Consider the following 22,290-nt stretch of genomic DNA (forward strand, 5'->3'; position numbering starts at 1 on the left):
TTTTACACCGATAAATTATAGATTATTTACTCCTTATACATTTTCAGAATATTGTCTTATTTAGGACAAAAGTCTAATTACTTTACAGTTTTTTCTTTCCTGTATTATGTCAAAAAAAATGTCCAATTTTGAACCATAGTGCCCAAATCTATCAATAATTTTCTTTCTCAAAGTTTCTTTTGTTTGTGAAAAAGTTTGCTATTTTTGTTTTTGCAGAAGTATGAATAATGGCTGGAAAATTTAGCAATGCTGATTTTGCGAAAGCCAAAAACTTTTTTGACAAAGGTAAGAGGACGAAAAAAAGTTTTGTATTATATTTTTATCGCATCGTATTATAGACAGCCTTCCGCGGTTGGTAAAATTAAAAATTAAAAGATTAATACCAGTTTTGTTAGGGCCGAAGGTCAAGCTAACAAATTTGGTTATAATTTTATGTTTTTAGTTAAAAATTGCCTGTAAAACTATGCTATACATATTTTTTTAGTATGGCTTAGAACTGGTTCTAATCCAGCGGATATTAATCGGTTTCAAAGCCATACTGGAAATGTTCAGTAATGGCTTTTTAAAATTGTTTATTAAGCTTTTTTATACATTCTTTTTTTATACAGTACAATATATTTCTATTAAAGAATTCGAAGATTTTTTCGTGTTTTTTACCAGAAAATAAGCTATCTATAAATATGGTATGACTTTTTGCCACTACGCCATATAATAGACTAGACTTCCTTGATTAGTAATGTAAGTTTTGAATATTAAAAGACAAATTAATTTAGATTTAAAATTGAATATTTAGTGGTAAAGATCGGGCAATTATCATCATTTTTATCCTTGTTTTATTTTGAATATGTTTGCTTTTTAATATTTAATTTATTGTCCTCTCACGTGAAATGAATGGTTCAAAAGGATGCATTATCAACCGAACCTTTTGCATAAATTTTTTTTTTTTTTTTTTGAAAAACTGAGTTATAGAATAAACATTTTAAACATAAACAGATATGTACAAAATCTAACATGTACCATTTAAAATTGTGTTAAACAAAAAAAGGGTTATTCAAAAAGTGATTTTTAAAAGCAATGCTATTCTAGGATTTTTATATGTCCGCCTGCACAACTGCAGTTGAGTTTATTTAAAATAATTAGCTTGGTATATTGATTGGACATCCAAGCTTTATTTTGGAGGGGAGGGGGGGCTAAAATGAGGGGTTTCATAGGTTTGATAAGGGTAATCTAATGTATTCTAAATATATTTGGGGATAAAATGAGTTTTTTTTTAAAGTTGAGGGTTAATTCCTTTTACCCCAATACTTGAACGTCTATGTTTTTGAGCCAAAATTTTAGTTTGTTTTTTTATTGATTGTAATCTAAGGTACTCAATAGTTATGTAATTCTTAATAAAAAGTAAAAAGATACCCTTAGTTTATAATCAAACAGAAATTATGTACAATGTCTATTTCTAAATGGAAAAATTGATCCCAATTTTGCTAAAAATAAAGCCATAAATTCAAAATTGTGGTTTGATGGAAAAAAAAATAAAAGTTATTTATCGCGTCGTATTACAGACAGCTTTCATCGGATATCAAAATGAAAAATCATTAGATTAAAACCAGTTTTGCTAGCTCCGAGTAGCCGAAAGCCTGGGCTACAAAACTGGTATTAATTTGATATTTTTTAAGTTAATATGCGCGGAAAATTGTCTTTTATACGTTTGTATAAATGATTATTCAGTATCACTCAGAGCCGGGTCTAATTGTAAATTAAAAAATGGCATTGAATTATCACAAAATCCTCAAGAATTAATGCGCAAAATTTAAAAAATGTCCATTCCCTTGAAAAGTTGAAACTATGCATTTGTAGGCATTGTCTCATAATCATAGTAATTTTATTAGTCAAGATACTTTTTTTTTGTTTTCACATTCCATATGGTGGCAACTTCAAACACGATTAAAAAATAAAAGAAATACTATTTTGTTAGTTAAAAAACAATCAAAGAATGTTTTACACTGATGTAAAAAATGTACAAGTAAAGATATATAATCCAGAAAATTTCCAGGATCCAATGTTAGGGACCTTTTTCGTCAGCTAGCAAATTGGCTCCTGCTCTTTTGTTGCGGTGTTAATTGGATGATAATCAAAACATAAATAAAAGTCGGTACAGGGTCCATAGGATGGAATCCTACTAATTTTTGCCCCTTTTCACACTTTAGTGTTTTGCTTTAAAGCTATAGATTTGGAAAAAGTCATTTTGTTGTTCTTGCAGAATGAAAGACCTAACATTTGACAAAAAGATACCTACTATTTTGCTAAGATACTAAAGCAAATATTTACTATCATTCACCAAAAAAAAACTAAACAAAATAAAGCCTTGTATAACCCTTACCAGCTTTAGAACTATAAAGAGGGGGAGGGAAAAAGGCAAAACGTCCATGAGTTAAAAAAATGTTTAATTAATTTAACTTTTACTAGCGGCTACGCCCCTAGAGGCCTCTAGTGGCACTTTAAATGTTTTTTTTTGTTCCGGTCTCTCTTTAAGTCTATACGATACATACCAATGTTTCGTTAAGTCTCTCAAATATTTTTTTAAAAATTCGATTATTCATGATTTATCATTAGAGGGTGGTGATACAGGGAGTAAGGGAAGGGACAATGGGCAATTAATTCAATTTAAGAGTTTTTGAAGAAAGGCCATGAAAACCAGAATAATCCCGAAAATATGGTGGAAATTGTAAAGTGATTGTTGATTAAATCTAGAAAACCATAAACTAAGAAAAAAGTTCCAAGAAAAAAAGCAATCATTTGAAAATAAGATTACCAGTATTACAGACTGACATAACCATTCTGTAATTAATTACTAGAAATATCTCCCTGGATCTCTTCAGATGACAGGGAAAGAGAAAAGAGATTTGGGGGCAAGTGATGTGAACACGGAAAAAAGGGGCAGGCAGGCGTGTAGCTGGATGGGCAAGTATATGACCAGCACGCCTTCCTGCCCCTTTTTATCCTGTTTATTTCCCCCACCTCCCTTCTCCATTTCCCTTTCTCGTCTACTTTTAAAAAGGAGGTGGGGATGAAGGGAGTGAAATATAGTATGGGAGGGGGGCCGTGTATTTATATTTGAACTACTCTCTGTCTGCAAAACTATATATATTCAAAACTAACATAGCGAGTAACGGCATTTCTTGCGCAAGTCCCTAAACTCAGTCAGAAACTGCTAAATTCTTGCACATTCCCTTTAAGCCAGTCCCCAAAGTCTGAAACTCCTAAAGATTGAATATTCGATCCATTGTCCCCTCCCTTACTCCCTGGTGGTGATACCCTCCCTCAAAATAGTTATAAACCTTCCCGGGACCTATGAGAAGCTACCCTGTTAAGGAGAACCCGATCGGTTTCGCGGTTAGCGAGATCCTTCAGTCCAAACACACAAACACACAGACACACAAACATCCTGTTACTTTAGTATAAGGATAAAAATGCAATTTTGTAGTATATCCTAAAAAACATAATAATATGCAATTTTTTTTAAAGTTAATATATCATAATTTTCTCATTTACAATAAAATTATAAAGATGGAGGGTTTGAATTAAAAATAATATTTCCAAAAGCAAAGCTTTTCTGTATAACTAGTATCATTTCGTTAGTCCTTAAAGGATTACTGTGATCGTCATTTTAGGCATTTTAGGATGTTTTGGTTATTAAAGATTTTTACATGATAGAATTAACCTACTAATCTAGTTAGTGATTCATAGGACAATATAACATAGTTGTAAAAGCATATAATCTTCATAAACATTCTCATCTGTTAATTCTACATTGTTTTGAAATTTTTTCTGATTTGTTAAGTTTCAGAAATGAATGATTTCATCCTTGTTTTGTATATTTTTGGCAAGCAGAATAGAAATATCTTTATTTGATCAAAATTATAATTTATGAAAGTTGTTAAGGTGATAATCAAATTAACAGTATTTTATAATGAATTTATTATTTCAAATTGCATAAACATTTTTTTCTGAAAATGTTGCTACTTTTAATTTAAGACTAGCAGTCACGTCCTTAGTATATAGGGACTCTAAAAACCAAGGACGTCAGGGGCTAGAAAGATAGCTAAAAACCATCCCAAGATTAGAATATGACAATGAAATAGCCTAATCACAAGACCTATGTGAAGCTTATTGAAAATAGAGAACCTAATCGATTTAGTAGTTATTAAGATCTGAAGCTTCCGACAAAAAACTATTTTACCTAAATGTTTTTTAAAATAATAAATGATATTTTTTATGCTTTTTTTAACGTTTTTGACCGCCTAACGAGGTAAAAATAATTGCACTCTTCCTGATTGGAAAATTTAAGTTATTAAACCCCTCCCCCTCCCCCTCTTGAAGGAATCTACAACTCTTGTTTTCCATGACATAAAAATATAACAATACAACGTTGCTAGTGCAGCTTCAGTGATGCTTGAATCTTTCATAACTAGTTAAATCAGCCTAATCATACTGTTTTATATGTGGTAGAAAAATGGATATGTTATTACTTGGATCTCACACTAGATTTTCATGTTATCTAATGAAGTAAAATACTCAGCGGGCTAAAAAAAAGATTTCTCACTTTCACCCTCCTTTCCCCCTTCCCTTCTACTGGATGAACGAACTGACAAATAATCGAGTTTCATTTTAGCAATTGACGGCAATTTTTCCCATGTCATAATATCCACATATATTCTACATTTATTAGTAGAAATAATTTAAAGATATTTTCTCGTATTTATTCGAATCCGGTGGACAGGAACCGGTTCTCATCCATACGAAAAAAAACTATGTCTAGCATCGTATTACATCCAGCTTTGTGCGAATATAAAAATATACAATTATAAGATTAAAACCAATTATTTTAGCCCGTGCCTTCGGCACCTCGGGCTAAAAAAACTTGTTTTAATCTTATAATTGTACATTGTATATCCGCGGAAAGCTGTTTATAACACGATGCGAAAAATAACTGTACCAGTATTGCTTCGAAAACGATTAATATCCAATGGATTAGAACTATTTCTAAGCCATTAATAAAAATCATGTTTCGTATTACAGATACTTTTCCATGATTAATAAACAAAAATCTTAATATCCATTCCTGTTTTGTTGGCCCGGGCCTTTGGAAGTAGACCCCAACCAAACTTAGAAGGTCATTATTAGGAAGGCATACCTCTCCCTTTTGCCCCTCTGTCAAAACTCTTTGCACGCCACTATTCATATTAAGAATTACAGATTTAAGCAAATTATATAGAACTTATACAGAAAATCTTTTTCATCGAATATTGGACTTGAACTTTTTTATAATTGTTTTTAAACTTTTTGTTATATTAAAAAGAATTGATATTTTATAAGAAAATAAATTTATTCATTTCATGAAAAAAATGTAAATATATGAAGTAGTTAAAAATTGGTTAGTTATATCCATTAAGAAAAAGAGATATAGAGGGAGGTAAATAGATAGAGAGAAAATAAAGAGATAGAGAGATAAATAGCTAAAGAAAAGGAAAGAGAGATAGAGAGAGAAAGAAAGAGCCAAAGAGAGAGAGAGGGAGAGAGAGTGCAATAAAACTGCAAGAGAACGAAAATTTGTTGAATCGGAAAAAAATGCAAATAGCAGGTTAGTCATAAGTGTTCAATAATATCTCAAAAATGCCAAATATGCATAAGTAGCATAGCAATCAAAAGTAACGTTTATGGATAAGACAATGTTAATCGATAAATTTATGTTCATTCCCCAATGATATAAACAAGATTACCCTTTCTGTAAATTATAACTATTGTAAATTGTTTGACAGTATTAAGACAGTATTAATAAAGCCAATTAATTAAAAACGTGTTTTTAAAACTTTGTTCCACAGTATTTTTAACGTGTCTTTTTCCTATAAGTTTGTGTATATTTTAATTCGATTGAGTTTTCAATTTCAGGGAAGATTTCATAGATCATGAGTAGTTTTTAGCAATTTTTTTTCCAATATAAATATTTATTTGGTATCGGTTGTGATGGCACACTATTGTCATTGGTTGTCAACATAAGCATACACACAAAGACAAATAAAAAAGTGAGAGAGAGAAAGAAACTACAAGGATAGCAAGTAGCGATAAAATATAATTAAATGATAAGATTAATAAAATTCCATTTTTTCCCAATACCACATAAATGGCCTTTTTATTTTCCTTTATCATTTTTCTCTAGCTGTATCTCTATAAATAGTTGTCCTATTCTATCAAGCTGACTAAATTTAAAAAAATTTAGCTGGAAGCTTGGATATACACACATTTAGCATAGAAAATATATTCAATAAAAAAACTCTTTATTTTTAATCAAAAGATGTATAGAATGTAAATGGGTAAAAAAATACATATTACAAAATCATAATGGATTGAATTTGCCTAATAGCTGTCACTGTTTATAAAAAACAATACATATAGAGAAAGAATTTTGAAAAAGTAAGGTAGGAAATAAAGACAATAAAATGTGAAAGTTATTTTCACTTAACCACACTGTTTTAAAAATATTGTTTTTGAAATATTTATAATTAATTTAGCACAATTAATAAATGACAACAGTTTAAAAGTAGCAGGAATTCTATCTATCTAACTTTATGTCTGTACCGAAAGATCTCGCTAAACTATAAACCGATGTGGTTCTCATTTGCAGGTTAAATTCTCATAGGTCCTGGGAAGGTTTTTAACTATTTGGAGGAGGGTACCACCAATCTCCCAAGAGAAATCACCCATAGAAATAATTAACCGCTAGTCAATAAACATTTAAAAAGGGGTTAAACCGACCTACAAACTAACTAAAAGAAAAGCTTAGCTGCCAAAAATAAAATTAGAGATTTATTATTAAAATTGTAATTTGAACTATATGACATATTTGCAAATAAGGAAAAATAAATATTTTATCAAGTTAAAATTAAATATTTTTGCAAATTTTCTGAAAAAAGGAGAAAATTTTCTTTCATTAAGAAGAAAAATTAGGATTAGTGTCTGTGATTTATGTTACAATTTCTTTACTTAGTAGGTTTGTGATTTAATTAGAATGCTTGCATAGGGGTGAAATGGTTTAAAGTTTTGATGCACTTGTTTAATGTCTAAATTAAGCAAAAATTATAGGATTTTTGTCTGATTTTAGACCTGCTGCAATATCAGGCTGATGTATATAACATTTAATGTAATGTAAAGTCTTTTTACAACGATGACAAACTGTAAAGGTTGTGCAATTAAAAAGAGTCTGCCTGTAGTGCTGACTTTTTATCAACCTGAATATTCAAAACTTGTGGCATTTTGCTAATATTAATAATACTAGCAGATATAAACATAGAGAGGGGTTAGAAAATAGCTTAAAACCATCCAAAGACCTGAATCTGAAAATAAATTAGCCTAAAACAATCACAGGAATATGTGAAACTTACCTAGAATAGAAAATCTAATTGGTTCAGTAGTTATCGGGATCTTAATCTTCAGACAAAAAACCTTACTACTTTTTTAAAAGGATAACTCGACTTTATTACATTAAATAAAAGTGTTTATGTCTGACTTATAATTAAATTTTTTTATTTTTTTCAAAAAATATCATTAACTTTATTTAAGTCGACTAAAAGTGGTCTTAACTGGCACATTATTAACAAAACATTATTTTAAATACTGATATGACTACAAGCTTATTTTGATATATACACTAAATTAATTGAAAAGTACAATAACACGGTTCTAATCAATCTAGTAAATTTTGTTCTATTGCATTTTGAATGAAATTTTGCATATTTCTACAGACATTTTACGCAAATGCAGTTAAAATACAGTTTGATATATAAAAATGACTACTCTGTTTTGTTTCATTTTGTATAGCTCTTCTTAGTAGTTTATATTTGAGTATACTAATAAACTACAGCTGTATTAATAGCTTCCTAAAAAGCCCAATACAATATAGTTCAAAATAAAATATGTTTGCACATTTGAAATGAGCGTACGGACTTTCTTGCAATGATTTTTAAGTTGCAAGAGTTTAAAACTTTTCTTAATTGCCTTTTGAATCCTCTTTCAACGTTTGAATTCAACAGGGCAATTCTAACATGTTTGAATTTACAAAAATCTATCTGTTATAGACTAAAGACGTATGGAGCGTTTATTTTTAAATTTTAAAAGACGTAAATAATTCTAAAGATTGAAAGCTTAAGATCTATTGTATTTTTATTGACAGAACTTTGGAGTGTCCTTTCGACTTCAAAGGTCCGTATTGCAAAACTAATTATTCGAATACATTTGCATAAAATTTTCTTTTCAAGAAAAACGGAGAAATTTTCAATTTTGTACCTTTTCTACTTTTATAAAAATAGTATTAAAAGAACGATTTTGTCAAAAACACACTCAATGAAATTGCCATATGACAGTCAGACATTGGACATAAGAACAGAGAGACAGAAGCTGAGGACAGTCAGAAATGCAGACCTAATTTCTTTATTATAGTCTAATGTTACTTTTCTTTTAAAATATAGCAAGCTGTCTAGTCTTAGATATGATGTTTTAAATTATATTTTTTTTAATTTTTGAACATGAACATTATCATGATACTTATATAATAATTTAAATTCATTCATCTATCATAATTTATTGAATTATGAATTAAATTATAATTTATTAAAATTACAAGGATAACAAACAGAAAATTATTATCTAAAATTCACAACACAAGTTGCAAAAAAGGTAATGCAAAAAAATGCGCAAAATTCCTGAAGTTTTGATTTAAAATATACATACCAATACAGGGTGTCAATTTAAATGCGTTAATTAAAGTTGCGCAATTATTAAGGTAATTATTTGCATTATCAGGGGTTAGTAACAAGGATATAAAGGGAAAAGACAATGGCTAATAAATTTATGTACATTCCTAATGATGAAACGCAAAATTGCCCCTTCTGTAGATTCAAATTAGTGGTTGGAACGTTTAGACGCTCGGCTTAATGAAACAACTAACCAACATTCAATAAAAGTTCCCAAAGTTGTTTAGCCAACAAATATGAAAATATAAAACATAAAACATTGGGGACTAATATTATAAACAGCCCTCTCCCTCTGGGGGTGGGGGGGGGGGGGGGTGGTAAGTAAATAATCTAGGGTAAATAACAAATTGATCAAGTACTTAGGACTATAAGTGTATGATTTTTTTGTAGATTCATTTAATCAACGATTTAATTAAGCATCCATTAGACTGACCGCTTTTTGATTGAATGATGTCAAATTTTTATTATAAATTCCACTCATTAATAAATTCAAAAATTATAAGCCATAAATACATATTTTGTGTTTGTTTGTGGATGCTGCACTACTTTTGGTCAATATATTGTCCTTGTTTAAGTGAAGTTTAAAAAAATATGTTACATTGCAATTAATCAACACCCTGTATACGTATATTTGTTAAATGCGTTGGAGGAGGGTATATATATATCATACATATACATTAATGATTTGATAAATATACTTTATTGTGGCTGATTATTATAGGCCATTAATAATCCTTGCCTGTATATACAATTGTGATTTACGCCCTTTTCCACAATTTTTGCTGAAAATTATAGTCTTCAATTGTTGCTAATTTCCCTGCAACTTCAATTCAAGACTTAAATAGTCACCCCTCATTTTACAAAAACATAATGGATATAGGATATACATGGATGTAATAACAGGGGGAATTTTGTCGTAAATTTTGCTTGCTTACTAATATGGGCCTCTTTTATTGGTCAGTGCGTTAATCCAGTAGTTGGAAGGGGATAGGGTAAAGGGAGTGGATGCGGGAAATTGTTATCTTAGCCTGCTGCGATTATTCCTCTATCAGAGCACATGCAATTTTGATGCAACATCCAAGTAATTATATATTGATTGAAAATTTAGATTTAAAATTAAGGTACATGTTTTAAGTAATGGATGTTTAACTTCTAAGCCCATTTTATATACAAAATCATAAATTTGTGTGCCCAGTAAGTTCTCGAAATTCACGTTTTCAATCAGATTTACTATGCTGCTATTAAAGCTAGAACTCTGATTATTCTTATCCCACCACTTTTTTTGTTGAGAAAAAGTAGAAAAATTTGATTCTCCTTTGTTTTAAGGAATTTTTGTGTTTATAGATAGTACTTTTATTTTTTACCTGCTACCATTTAAGATAGAATGCTCATTTTTGTGTGAATCTGAGGGAGGTTTTTATCTTTCCTAAGCAAACTGAATGGGATATTGAATGTTTGAATTGTGTGTGTTTGTTTGATTTGTGTTTTTGTAATGTTCAGGCCGAAAATTGGTTTTCAATTTTAATATTATTAATGCGAGCTTCAATTTATTTGTCCAACTAATAATACATTTCTAATGTTACCTAAATATAATATGTGCTAGAAAAGTATAAATTGAAAAAGATAGTTATTTAAATTATCCTATAATATAAAGAAACATGTTTTTTTTTGTCTTGAGCTTATATTTCAATAACTACTGAACTAATTAAGTTTTTTTGAATTAAGGTAACCTTCACAGAGATGTGGTTTTAGGCTATTTTATTAATATATTTGTAATGGTTTAGGCCATTTACCTGCTCTCTGGCAGCTAAGTTAGTTACTGCATACCTCGCTTATTAATCCCAATATATTAAAGTAAAGTTAAATATTATCAAAAGGACAAATTTGTTTAGAATTATTTTGATTTCATAAATATTGATTTGATGAGAAATGCATTTTGTATTTGTCAATATGAATTATTTTCATTATTAATAGTTTCAATTAAAATTATACTCTATATTTTGCAAAGCAGTAACTTTGCCCATAGCATTTAGGGGGGACTTTGATTTTAGTTTATTAATAAAATACATATGTTCCATTTGTTTGTAAACTTTTCATAAAACTTATTTTTGATTTGAAGGGAACAGCCATTTACGAGATCTTACAGGACACAGCTCACTACGTCAGTATATGTGAAATAAAACCAGAGAAAGCTTTAATAATAAAAACCGAATTAGGACCTATATGAAGCCTTCTTAGATAAACTAATTAAGTTGTTTGAAAGTACCTAAAAAGCCTAAAACCACCCTTTTGCCTATGAAATTAACCATCCTGGGACCTATGCGCTTAATCAGTTTAGTAGTTATTGAAATCTTAAGCTTTACACAAAATTAAGATAATTTTGCTTATATTAGATTTAAAATAAGAAAGATACGCTGTGGTGGAATTTTGTTATTCTTGTCAATTATCTAAGTTTAATATTGGTATGTTTTGAAAATAATAATAACTTCCGGTTCAAATTTGTTCAACGCCTTAGGGAAAAATTCATAATTCTATGTTCTTATGTTCTATATGTCCGTACTCTTTTTTAGAATTGTGAAGTTTCTCTATAGTTTACTTTGTTCGTTGGTTGATTTGATTTTCTTTATAAGTTAGTACTTTTTAAAGCTTTATAGTAGCAAAAACGTACAATGTTTAAAAATGACTAAGAATATGATATTTATTTATCGCATCCTATTATTGGCAGCTTTCTGTGGATATTAAAATAATAAATTATAAACCAGTTTTGTAAGCCTGAAGACCCGTCTAACAAAACTGGTTTTTCTCTTATAATTGTTCATTTTAATATCTGCGAATCTGCGAAAAGCTGTCTATAATTCGATGCGATAAATAATTTTATACTCTTCATTATGGCTGAGAATCGGTTCTAATCCATGTGCCATACGGACATATCCTAATTATAGTGTAGTTTCGCTACTAAAAAAGTTTTATAATTCAATTACATACAATTATGACAGTATTTTTGTTATTTAATTGTGGGATTTTAAGTTTCATGGACAAGGACGGATATTCAGCTATTTTAATCAATTAGAATCTTGTTCAGGAAAAGAATGGACATTGGGCTGTCTATTACACTAGTCCCCAATGTTTTATATTAACGTCTTCTTATTGGTTGACTTTGACGACTTCTATAGAATTTTTATTGGTTTATTAAGTTAAGTGTCCTAATGATAAAACCACTAATTGTATTATACGGAAGGGATAATTTTGTTTGTCATCAAGGAGGATGAACATAAATTAATTCGCCAGTGTATTATCCCTTTATATGCCTGAATTTGTTTGTATTTATTGATCTTAATCTTTTGCAAAGCTTTCAATAAGTTTTTTTTTCGAAAGTTGGGGAATAATGTCGTTAATTATTTTGCTACAATAGTCTTTAGTTATTGGTCAGTTCCTTCAAGGTAGGTCGGGGATATGGTAAAGCCGGTGGATGGGAGGTATCGTTAGTTTAGCCAGCTGTGAGCATCACTTTATTACAGTACATGAAAATGTGGTGCAACATCTAAGTTGAAATATTTGGATTTAGTTGGTATACATACATGTCACTGTCACTTTGTAAAAAAGTTTAACATAATATGTAGTATTAAGTAAGAAAGTAAAAAGGTCATGCTATTTTATAAAAGTGAAACTTTTCTATATTTAATGCTTGTTCGTCCGCCTGTTCCTTAATAAATCTTATTGGAATGTCATCTTAATAATATTGAACACTTTTTATAAAAATAAAGCTTTTCCATAATTAGGGTTCGTAACGTACGGATAGCTCTCATGTTGTTTATATAAGAATTGCTAGAATAGTTTAACTACAACTTATATAGTTTGTCTGATTTATAGAGACATTTTTTTTTTGGGGGGGGGGGGTCATTATGTTCTAGGGGCGATTGCTTTTGGGAGGTTGGAGGTACCTTTACTCAATATATTTATTAACCTTCCCTAAACCTGAAAAGCTTCCTTGTAAAGGAGAACCATATTGGTTTAGCCGAATCCTTTGCCAAACACACAAACAGACATTCGGTTACTTTTATATCAGGATTAAACCTAAATTATTTCAGGACCGACAATGGCTGGAGGATCTGGAGCTACAGGATCTGGAACAGGATACACCAGAAATAAACCTGGATCCAATAGGTCAGTCTATTTGTAATAAGGTTTTTGTATGTGCAGTATCAATTCATAAGATGCTATTTCATAAAAAAAAATCCATTCCATTAAATCATACTTCTTAAAGTTTTAATGATATAGGTTTGGTTATATTGGATAAAGGATAGCCCCACAGGGTTAGGGCAACACATTTATAGGCCCCGCAAAGCTAGGGATCCCTATAAGGGGTTAGGCAACAGAAAAAAGTAAGGAAAATTAATTATATGAAGAAAAATAAACTTTAGTTGACGTTAATTGATTATGAATACTTTTGAGTTCTTTAAATCAGAGCTCGGCAGCCGCGCGTCAGCCGAATGTAAGCCTCAGTGAATCCATCATATCATAACTATAAAATTCAACTGGATGTCTAAACCTGTCCAAAAATAGACAATCATACTTTTCAGATTTTTTAACTCCTGATACAAAATTAGTAGATTTCTTAAACTATCGTTGTTTAAAGTTTAATATCAAATCCCATAAGATAGTTAAAAAGTTAATATTTTTTCATTTAACTTTATTAAAACAAGAATGCAAAATGCAAATAAAATAAAATTTTTATCAACACTTATGGAAAAGTTTTGTAAGATTTAGTTGTAGAGTAACTGCACTCCGAATATTTAATTGGTGAACTGAAATTAGTTTCCGAATGTGAACACATTTTCCTAGGTGTTTCCCAATCATATCTCAATATTTGCTACTAGCTAAAAAACCTTCAAACTTCCAAAAAAAAATCAAAATTTGAAAAATTAAAACTTTGAATGTATAATGTATAAATCGTTAATACATTCAAATTTTGATTTTTTTTGAAGTTTGAAGGTTTTTTAGCTAGTAGCAAATATTGAGATAGGATTGGGAAACACCTAGGAAAATGTGTTCACATTCGGAAACTAATTTCAGTTCATCATTTAATTATACAAATCAAATAAAGTTTATATAATAATATAAATATAATAGCTTTGCTGAATTAATTGTAACCATTCCCCCCCTAAAAATAACTAGTACAACCTCTTACTATATAAAAAGTTTTTCTTATAAAAAATGAAAATATTAATAAATTAATTAAAAGAGCGATAAAAAAATTTGAAAGTAGTAAGAATTAGTTTTTGCAAAGTTTTTCTTTATTTTTTCTTTGTACAAAACTGCAATAATGGCTTGAGGGGGAAATCAATTACAATGCAATGATATTACAAGTTCAGTTATGAACATAAGTAGCGAAGCTATAATACTTCTGTTATGATAGAATAATAGTAAAGTGTTATACATAGAGAAACGTAAAAGTAGACTATACTTTAGTATGGATCTAAAGGGTTAAAACAATAATAAATTGTTGTCGTACAACTCCAATGATGATACACAAAATTAATCCTTCTGTAGAAGACAATTAGTTGGTTGAAACGTTTGGACAACTTAATGAACCAACCAATCAAAATTCATAAAAGTTGTTACGCCAACGAATAAGAATACGCTATTATAAAACTTTGGGGACCATTGTAATAAATAGCCCATTGTACCCTTTCTTCCTAAATCTCTGAATATTTTACTTTTCCATTACCTTTTTAATTCAAAGCAATTTCTGAATTTTTGTGTTACTAAAAAAAGAAAGGTACTTTGAATTATGACATATTTAAGACGGACGGTCAGACCCTTGGTAAAGAGTAACTGCACTCCTAAAAAGGCCATAAAGTGATAAAAATTTTATAAGGTTTTGGTAAGTCCTTTAGGCAATTATGGCTTTTTCATTCAAGTGCAACCCACACTGCTTTAAAACTTGGAGATTTTTTTGTTTCGTTTTTTAAAAATTATTATTATTTTACAAAAATTATTAGATTTTATTTGTATCGCAGAATTTTTATCCTTAAATTATTGAGTTAGAATGTAATTGAAAATATAATTTTTTAGTGGGTTATTGTTCATTTATAACTTTAATCTGAAGGGGTCAGGTGCTACAACATGACCAAGGGATCTTAATCTAGCCTTGGAGTTAGATTTCCTTAGCCTTGAATTACCTTACCTTACCTCGTAAGGGCGGGATTCTCCGTTGATTTTTTAATGGTCAATTAAAAATAAAAAGTAACATCCGCTTGTATTGGGATACGATACTCTAACACGAAATGATATTAGGTTAAGTAACATCCAACAAGAAAACAACCCTTTGATTGCACAATCCTTGTCTGAGAAGTCCTGTTTCCACCCACCTTACATAGCAGCAGTGGAAACAATTTTTAATTTCTTTAGATATGACGCGGTGTCGGGCCTAGATTTTAACCTATCACCTCTCCGTCGACGAGCGGATGCGGTACGTGTTGATTCTAAAAATATCATATAACAATCTTGCATTTAAATTTTGAGCCAAATAAACTTTGCCTGTATTTAACCCAGTGTGCACAAAAATACAGTATAAAAAAAAGAAAACTATTTCAGTGCCAAGTTTAAACTAAAAACTAAATTTATCCACTGAAAAAGAACATTTTTGTGCATAGGAAAATATAAAACACGATTTCTTATTGGTTGACTTTATCAAATCTTGATTAGGTAGTAAACTTAGTGTCAACAAGTATAGCCCTATTTGTACATAGTACTAACCCTATGGGACTCTACTAACCTAACTTAACCTAACCTAATTTTAACTTAAAATTACCATTAAAAATACATTTTTACTTTAAACAAGGATGACAACATCCATAAGTAACGAAGCTCAAAAATCATGGAAGAACATCGAGAATGAACTATAGAGTATTTAAATATTTATACAAGTGTGCAGAATTTGAATTAATTTGATCCTTGAAAATTTTAGACTTCTATCTTTAATAGGAATCGAGAAAATCATGAAAGTCTAGGAATTGATCTAGCACCCCAATTAATTGACATATATCAATGAAACTTGGTGAAAATATGAAGAATGATAACTTATATAATCCCTAAAAATTTCAGCTGTCTATCTTTTATAGGAGCCGAGCAAATCACGTTTCCCCCAAAACGTTTCAGACATACAGACATGCATACAGACATACAGACGGACATTTCAAATTATAGAGTAGCTTCGCTACTAAAAAATGTAATACATAAGTTGACGAGTGGCTTTGCACCATTGGAAAAAATGTACCACAAATTAAATTTTCAAATAGAAAATTTCTTTTGTTCCTTTCATTATTGTCTTGCATCTCAGGGATGGGGGATGCGAGAAGTTGCTCAAAAAATGTACACTCTCTACTAAGGGGTGAGGAAAGGGGTGGGGAAAGGGTTAAGGCGTCTTTTGAAATGTAACACTTTTAAATGATTGACCGATATCAGGTTGGGGGACAATGGTATGTTTATTGTAACCAATAATTGTAATCTACAGTAGGGGTAATTTTGTGTATCATCATTGTATGATCAATTAATCGGCCGTTGTCCCTTTAGATCCTTGTATTCGACCCCTTCTCCCGAGCTTATTTATTTATCGTCCATTGTCTGTTCCCTGTAACCGTGGTGTAAACTTGACATTGAAAAGAAACTAATTAATTATCGAATAAAAATGATTTAATCTTTTTTTTAAATTTTAAAAGTAAAAAAATCATCAGTATTGCAGCTTCTTAAAGGATAGGCTATTTAATATAAATTATGTGGATATATTGACAGTAGAAAATTTGTAGTCAATTTATGTTGCTAACAAGGATCTCATTTATTGGTCAGTTAGTTTATCCAGTAGGAAGGGAGAGGATGGAGTAAAGGGGGGATTTTGGGTATCGTTATTTTAGCCAGCTGCGAGTATCACTTAATTAGAAATAAATTGTTAGACTTCTTGGTTAATAAAAAATCTGTTTTGAAATCTTTATCTTTTTTTATATATTGGCCAATTTTCAACATTAAAAGCATACTTAAATGATTTAAGGTTTGATATTATCAATTATAAACACCAATCAATCAAAAAAATTCTCTAATACTTGATCTGCTATTTTTTTGTCATTCTTGTGTAAAATCTTGGTAGGTTTATATTGCAGCGTTACTTGTCCCCACGACAATGGGCTGAACATTACACTAGTTCCCAAAGTTTTATATTTTCTTAATTGTTGGCTTAACATTTTTACAACTTAAGAGACTTTAGTGAATTGTTATGGTTTGGTTGGTTAATTAAGTTGAGTGTCCAAACGTTTCCAATAATTTACAGAAAATTTAAATTTTAGATACCTGGCTACGTATTAGCTTTTTTTGTACTTGACTCATTTAATCACAAATGATATCATATTATATTACACTTAAAATATCTAATCTTTCAAAACTTGGAAGTAATTTTTTTTTGGTAATAATACTACACTTTAAAACAGGAAACTTAAGGGATAAGACAATGAAAGATAAATTGAAATACATCCCCAATGATAGTAAAAAATTACCCAGTCCATTTATTCATTGCAATTATTTGTTGAAAAGTTTGTACACTACTTACAAATAAAATTTAATTATGTATCCAATAGTAGCCCAAGAATAGCACAACGAGATTCTAAAACTATGGGTACCAGTGTAATTACTTTTAAATATCCCATCTCTCCCAGCGTTTAAAGTTCAGAAGAAAAAAAACTATATTTAAAAGTTTAATAATGCTGTTAAATTCATAATAAGTCATGTTTAAATATTTATATTAATATTAAAATGCATAATAAGCGATGCAAAATAATCACAATTTGCAAAGTATTAACATATAAACAAGAAATTTGATGTTAATAAGCAGCGCAACAAAAAAAGATAAGTTTTGATAAAAAATGAAAAATTTAATGGCATATATTTTTTTTCATAAAGAAAGAGGACATTGGGCTGTGTATTACACTATCCCTTATGTTTTGTCTGGTTATTGCTAGTCCCCAAAGTCTTATAATGAAGTTCCTTTATTCGTTTTCTCATCAATTTAGGGGACTTTTATGAAATTTTGATTGGTTGGTTCATTAAGATGAATGCCCTTACGTGTCAACCACTAATTGTTATCTACTAAAGGGGTAATTATGTGTATCATCATCGAAGATGTTCTTAAATTTATCCATTTAGATCCCTGATTGTTTTACTTAAACTAAACATTTTTTATTTAACTCTATTTGCTTTTTTGAAGTTTGTTTTTTAGCAATTTTTACATGATTTAAAATCATTCCGATTTACTAATCGACGAGCAAGTTCAGACGGACGTAAGGTCATGCTAAAATAAAAGAGTAGCATCGCTACCAGTATTGAAACATGTCCTTGTGTGTACGCTATATAAAAAATCTCCTTATCATATTTCTAATTATGGTCAATTTTAAATTTATTAAACCAAACATTTCCTGCAATTTTTCTAATGGTTGATATTTCCAATTTTGATTGGTTTAAAAAAAAAGAGGCGTGGTGTCATTGAAGAAACCAATTTTCTGCAGCAGGAGGCTAATAAGACAGGGATCTAAAGGGATAAGACAACGTACAATGACTTTATGTTCATCCTCAAAGATAATCACAAAATTCTCTCTTTTGTAGATTACTAGCGGCTGCTGTTTTTTGGGGGGGTTTGGGGATGTCCCATCATCTAAGAAAATAGCTTAAAACCACCGCAGGACCAGTAGATATATCGGTGTTTATAGAGATCTAAAGGGACAGACAGACAGACAGACATAGATCTTACTAGTACTACTTTATAGAATAGGATAACTAGAGGTTGAAACGTTTGGACACTCAACCTAATGAATTAACCAATCAATATTCATTAAAAGTCCCCAAAGTTATTGTGCTAACGAAATAGTTATTATGGGGACTAGTGTGTAAATCAGCCCAATGCCCCCCCCCCCCCCCCTCCCTGGTAATTATGTGTGCATACACTTTCGCATATTATCATATAAGCATAGTGTTTTATGTCATGGTGGTAGGGGACATTGGGCTGATTATTACACTAGTCCCAAAGGTTTATCTGATTGGTTGTCTCAACATCATTGGGGATATAAACCAATTTATCGGAAATTGTATTATCCCTTAAGATCCCAGGGTCTAATAATAAGAGTAAAGCAAAATGATAATAGAAGTTAATGCTTTTGTAAAAATCTGCGATTCTAATGATTTGTTCGTGTAATTCTTCTGTGGAAATGTATTAACACCCTGTTATAATACCAGGCATTAAGAGATCAAATTTAAAAATTTTTAGTACAAAAAAATCGCAAGAAAAAAGTTTATGAGGCAGGTATCAGTTAATCTATTAATCCTTCAATTCTGTATTTTGTAACTTTTCGTATTAACCCTTTATGTAAATTAAACAAAAAAAAAACTAATTATTAGGCTATATATGTAGTTGCCCTACGATAAATGGCTTAAATTGTTTTTTTTAACAAATTTACTTCTTGCCTTATTATTGAAAATTATACCGATTTATTTTCAATCTTCATATTAGTTGTAAAGATCATTTTTTAACTTCCTAGTGCACTTTATGATAGGATACAGGGATACGACAATGGCTGACAATTAATACTCTCCTAGTAACTTTATGTTTTACAAACTTCTTTTATTATCTAGTTATAATTGGGGGAAATGTAGGGTTGTAGAATAAAGTAATAGCTAGTGACTTATCCTTCCCTGAGTTTTTAAGAGAACTTTTAACTTGAATGGTTGTCGTAGACATTTTTCAAAACTTATATTGTTTAAATTAATTTAAATCTACTACGTAATAACATTTCCAGTATGGCTATGAAACCTAATAATATCCGCTGGATTAGAACCGGTTCTCATACATTAAGATTATTATAAGGTTAAAACCAGTTTTGTTAGTCCCGAGGGGCGGAAGCTGTCTGTAATACGATGTAACAGGTATTCAAAAGAAGGTTGAATGGCTGTCTCCAATTGAAAAATTCTAAAATGAGCCCTTAAAGTTCTCCTTAATTAAATACAACATTCTGTACTTTTATCTGAAATATTTTTGTGTTATCACTTTTAACAACAATTACTATGTTTATGTTCTAAACACACACACTAAAGTACATATTACACACACACACCCTCACACACAACAAGGACATTTTTGTCCTGAGGATCTAATCAAGATTAAACTTCTTTTCTTGTATACATTTTTTTAGAAAATTTTGAAAAATGTTTAAAAATAAAATAATACAAATCAAAATTGAAATTTGTAATACAGGGTCAAGTAGTTTATATACAATTCAAGATTTTTGGAGAACTTTGTAATATTTGCATTCATTTTAATTAAAATAAACGAGAGACTACTTGAAACTTTCTGATGAAGTTAATTTTAAAAATACAATACACCCAATTTAAATTTAAAAAAAAATATTTTAGTCTTAAAGAGAAAACACTGCAAATAGCATTGTACAAATTTTAAAATAAATAAATATTGCTCTCTTTTATGAAGATTACAATAAGTAGTTGAAACGTTTGGACACTCAACTTATTAAATCGACCAATAAAAATTCATAAATGTCCCCAAAGTTGTTAAGCAAATGAAGAAGAAAACATTATTTAAAAAATTGGGGACTAGTGTAATAAACAGCCCATTGTCCCCTTCCTTACTGCATACTAGCAATAATTTTAAGGATATTTCAAAAATTCTTTGATAAGAAATACAATAATTGACGTTCTTTCAGTGAACGTCTGACAGAGTAACGTACAATAATAACAAAGTTATAGAGCAGCTATGCAACTGAAAGCTGAGTGGGGGTTTTGTTGGAACCTGTTAAAGTTAATAAAATGTCAAATCAATATAAAAATTTTGAAGCATGGTATTTTATTATAATTATTTCAGAGGAACAATTATACACATTAAATCATTCGGGAAAATCCCCTTTTTTGTAAGTGAAGCATCCCTTCCTTACAAATATTGGAAGACTTTTAATAATAAAGGACGTATTATGTCAACACAAATATGTAGTTTTAGTGTAAATGAACTGTAGATATTTCGATATTTTGTCAGCCATAGTCCATATAAATATAATGCAAATATCCTTTTACTAAAGTAACAGGATGTCTGTTTGTCTGTCTGTGTGTTTGTCTGTGTGTATGTTTGTACCGAAGGATCTCGCTAACCGCTGAACCAATCGGGTTATCCTTAACAGGGTAGCTTCTCATAGGCCCCGGGAAGGTTTATAACTATTTTGAGAGAGGGTACCACCAACCTCCCAAGGTAAATCACAAAACTTTTTTAACCCTTAGATTCCAACGCAAAATAAAGAGGTATCGTAGAGACTTGATCAAAAAAAGAACATTTAAAGTGCCAAGAGGCCTCTAGGGGCGTAGCCGCTAGTATTTCATAAGCCTTATAGTTGTCGAAACATATAAATGGATATCAATATAATGTCAACAATTTTGATAGGGTTATAGATTGTGCAGCAAAAACAATATATCTTGATAGTTAAACTGACCCCATAATACGCCAAACTTGAAAAGGAATTTTTAGCAGACACGAAAGCTTGTGCTATCCTAAGAAATTTAACTACCCATCCTTAGAAATGCGACTATTTATAACCTACTCATTGTGCGAATGGAATGAAAATGAATAAACGCCCTTTCCCACCAAAATCTTTACTTTTTCTAACCAATAGTATGACCGGGTTGTTCCTCCATTGGGGTCCTATTGGATTTCTGGAACTGGCTGAGTGTGTCTATAGTTTGACTCTTTTGTAGATTTTGGTAGAATGCATTTGTAGTTATAGTTGTTGTTAAAAGTAGCTACATTGCATACAGGAGGAGTCCTTGGAGTGTTCCACTTTCAATATGAGAACTACTTCCAAACATTCAATTACAGGCAATAAAATTGAAATTATATGAAATAATAAATATTGCTTTTACTAATTAATTAATGATGTACTATATGAATTTAAATCAACAGCTTTTCCACAATATTTTCTGTACGTCAAAAATCTAATTATATTTAGCTTTGTTTGACTTTGCTGAACATTATAAGAGCATGGCCATTTTCTAAAGTATCACATATTTTTTTTATTACATCTTGTAGTCTTTTTGTTAATCAATGTTATTTTCAGAAATCTAAAGGGATAAGAGTAATCGACAATAATTTGATGTACACCCTGATGAAGATACACAAAATTACCCACTCTCTAGATTACAATTTGTTGTTAAAAAATGTAGACACTCAACTAAATGGATAAACCAACAAAAATTCAATAAAATTACCTACGGTTGTTAAGCCTAAGGATAAGAAAACCTTATTTCTCGATTTGAGTGTTATAAAGAAGCTAATGTCCAAACAATTTTGGGTGGGTAAATACCCCCCCTAAAATAGAAAATCTCTAACAAAAAAAATTTTGGCGCGCTTCGCGCGCATTTTTAATACTAAATTTTTTATAAAATTTAAATTACC

General features: G+C 30.1%; 1 protein-coding gene across 3 annotated transcripts in view; it reads left to right on the plus strand.

The window, feature by feature from the left end:
* The first annotated feature begins 214 nt into the window (after positions 1 to 214).
* LOC145324213 (uncharacterized) overlaps positions 215 to 22,290 on the plus strand; it is a 73,934-nt gene continuing 51,858 nt past the window's right edge. For all 3 annotated transcript variants that reach the window (XM_080166836.1, XM_080166837.1, XM_080166838.1), the window contains exons 1-2: positions 215 to 285; positions 12,893 to 12,968. In XM_080166836.1, coding sequence (XP_080022962.1) covers positions 228 to 285; positions 12,893 to 12,968 — 134 coding nt within the window. In that variant the 5' untranslated portion in view covers positions 215 to 227. The remainder of the gene's footprint in view (positions 286 to 12,892; positions 12,969 to 22,290) is intronic.

This window comes from Acartia tonsa, chromosome 7 (genome assembly GCF_053477335.1).
Source record: "Acartia tonsa isolate MP-2025a chromosome 7, ASM5347733v1, whole genome shotgun sequence".
In the NCBI taxonomy this organism is placed as follows: Eukaryota; Metazoa; Arthropoda; class Copepoda; order Calanoida; family Acartiidae; genus Acartia; species Acartia tonsa.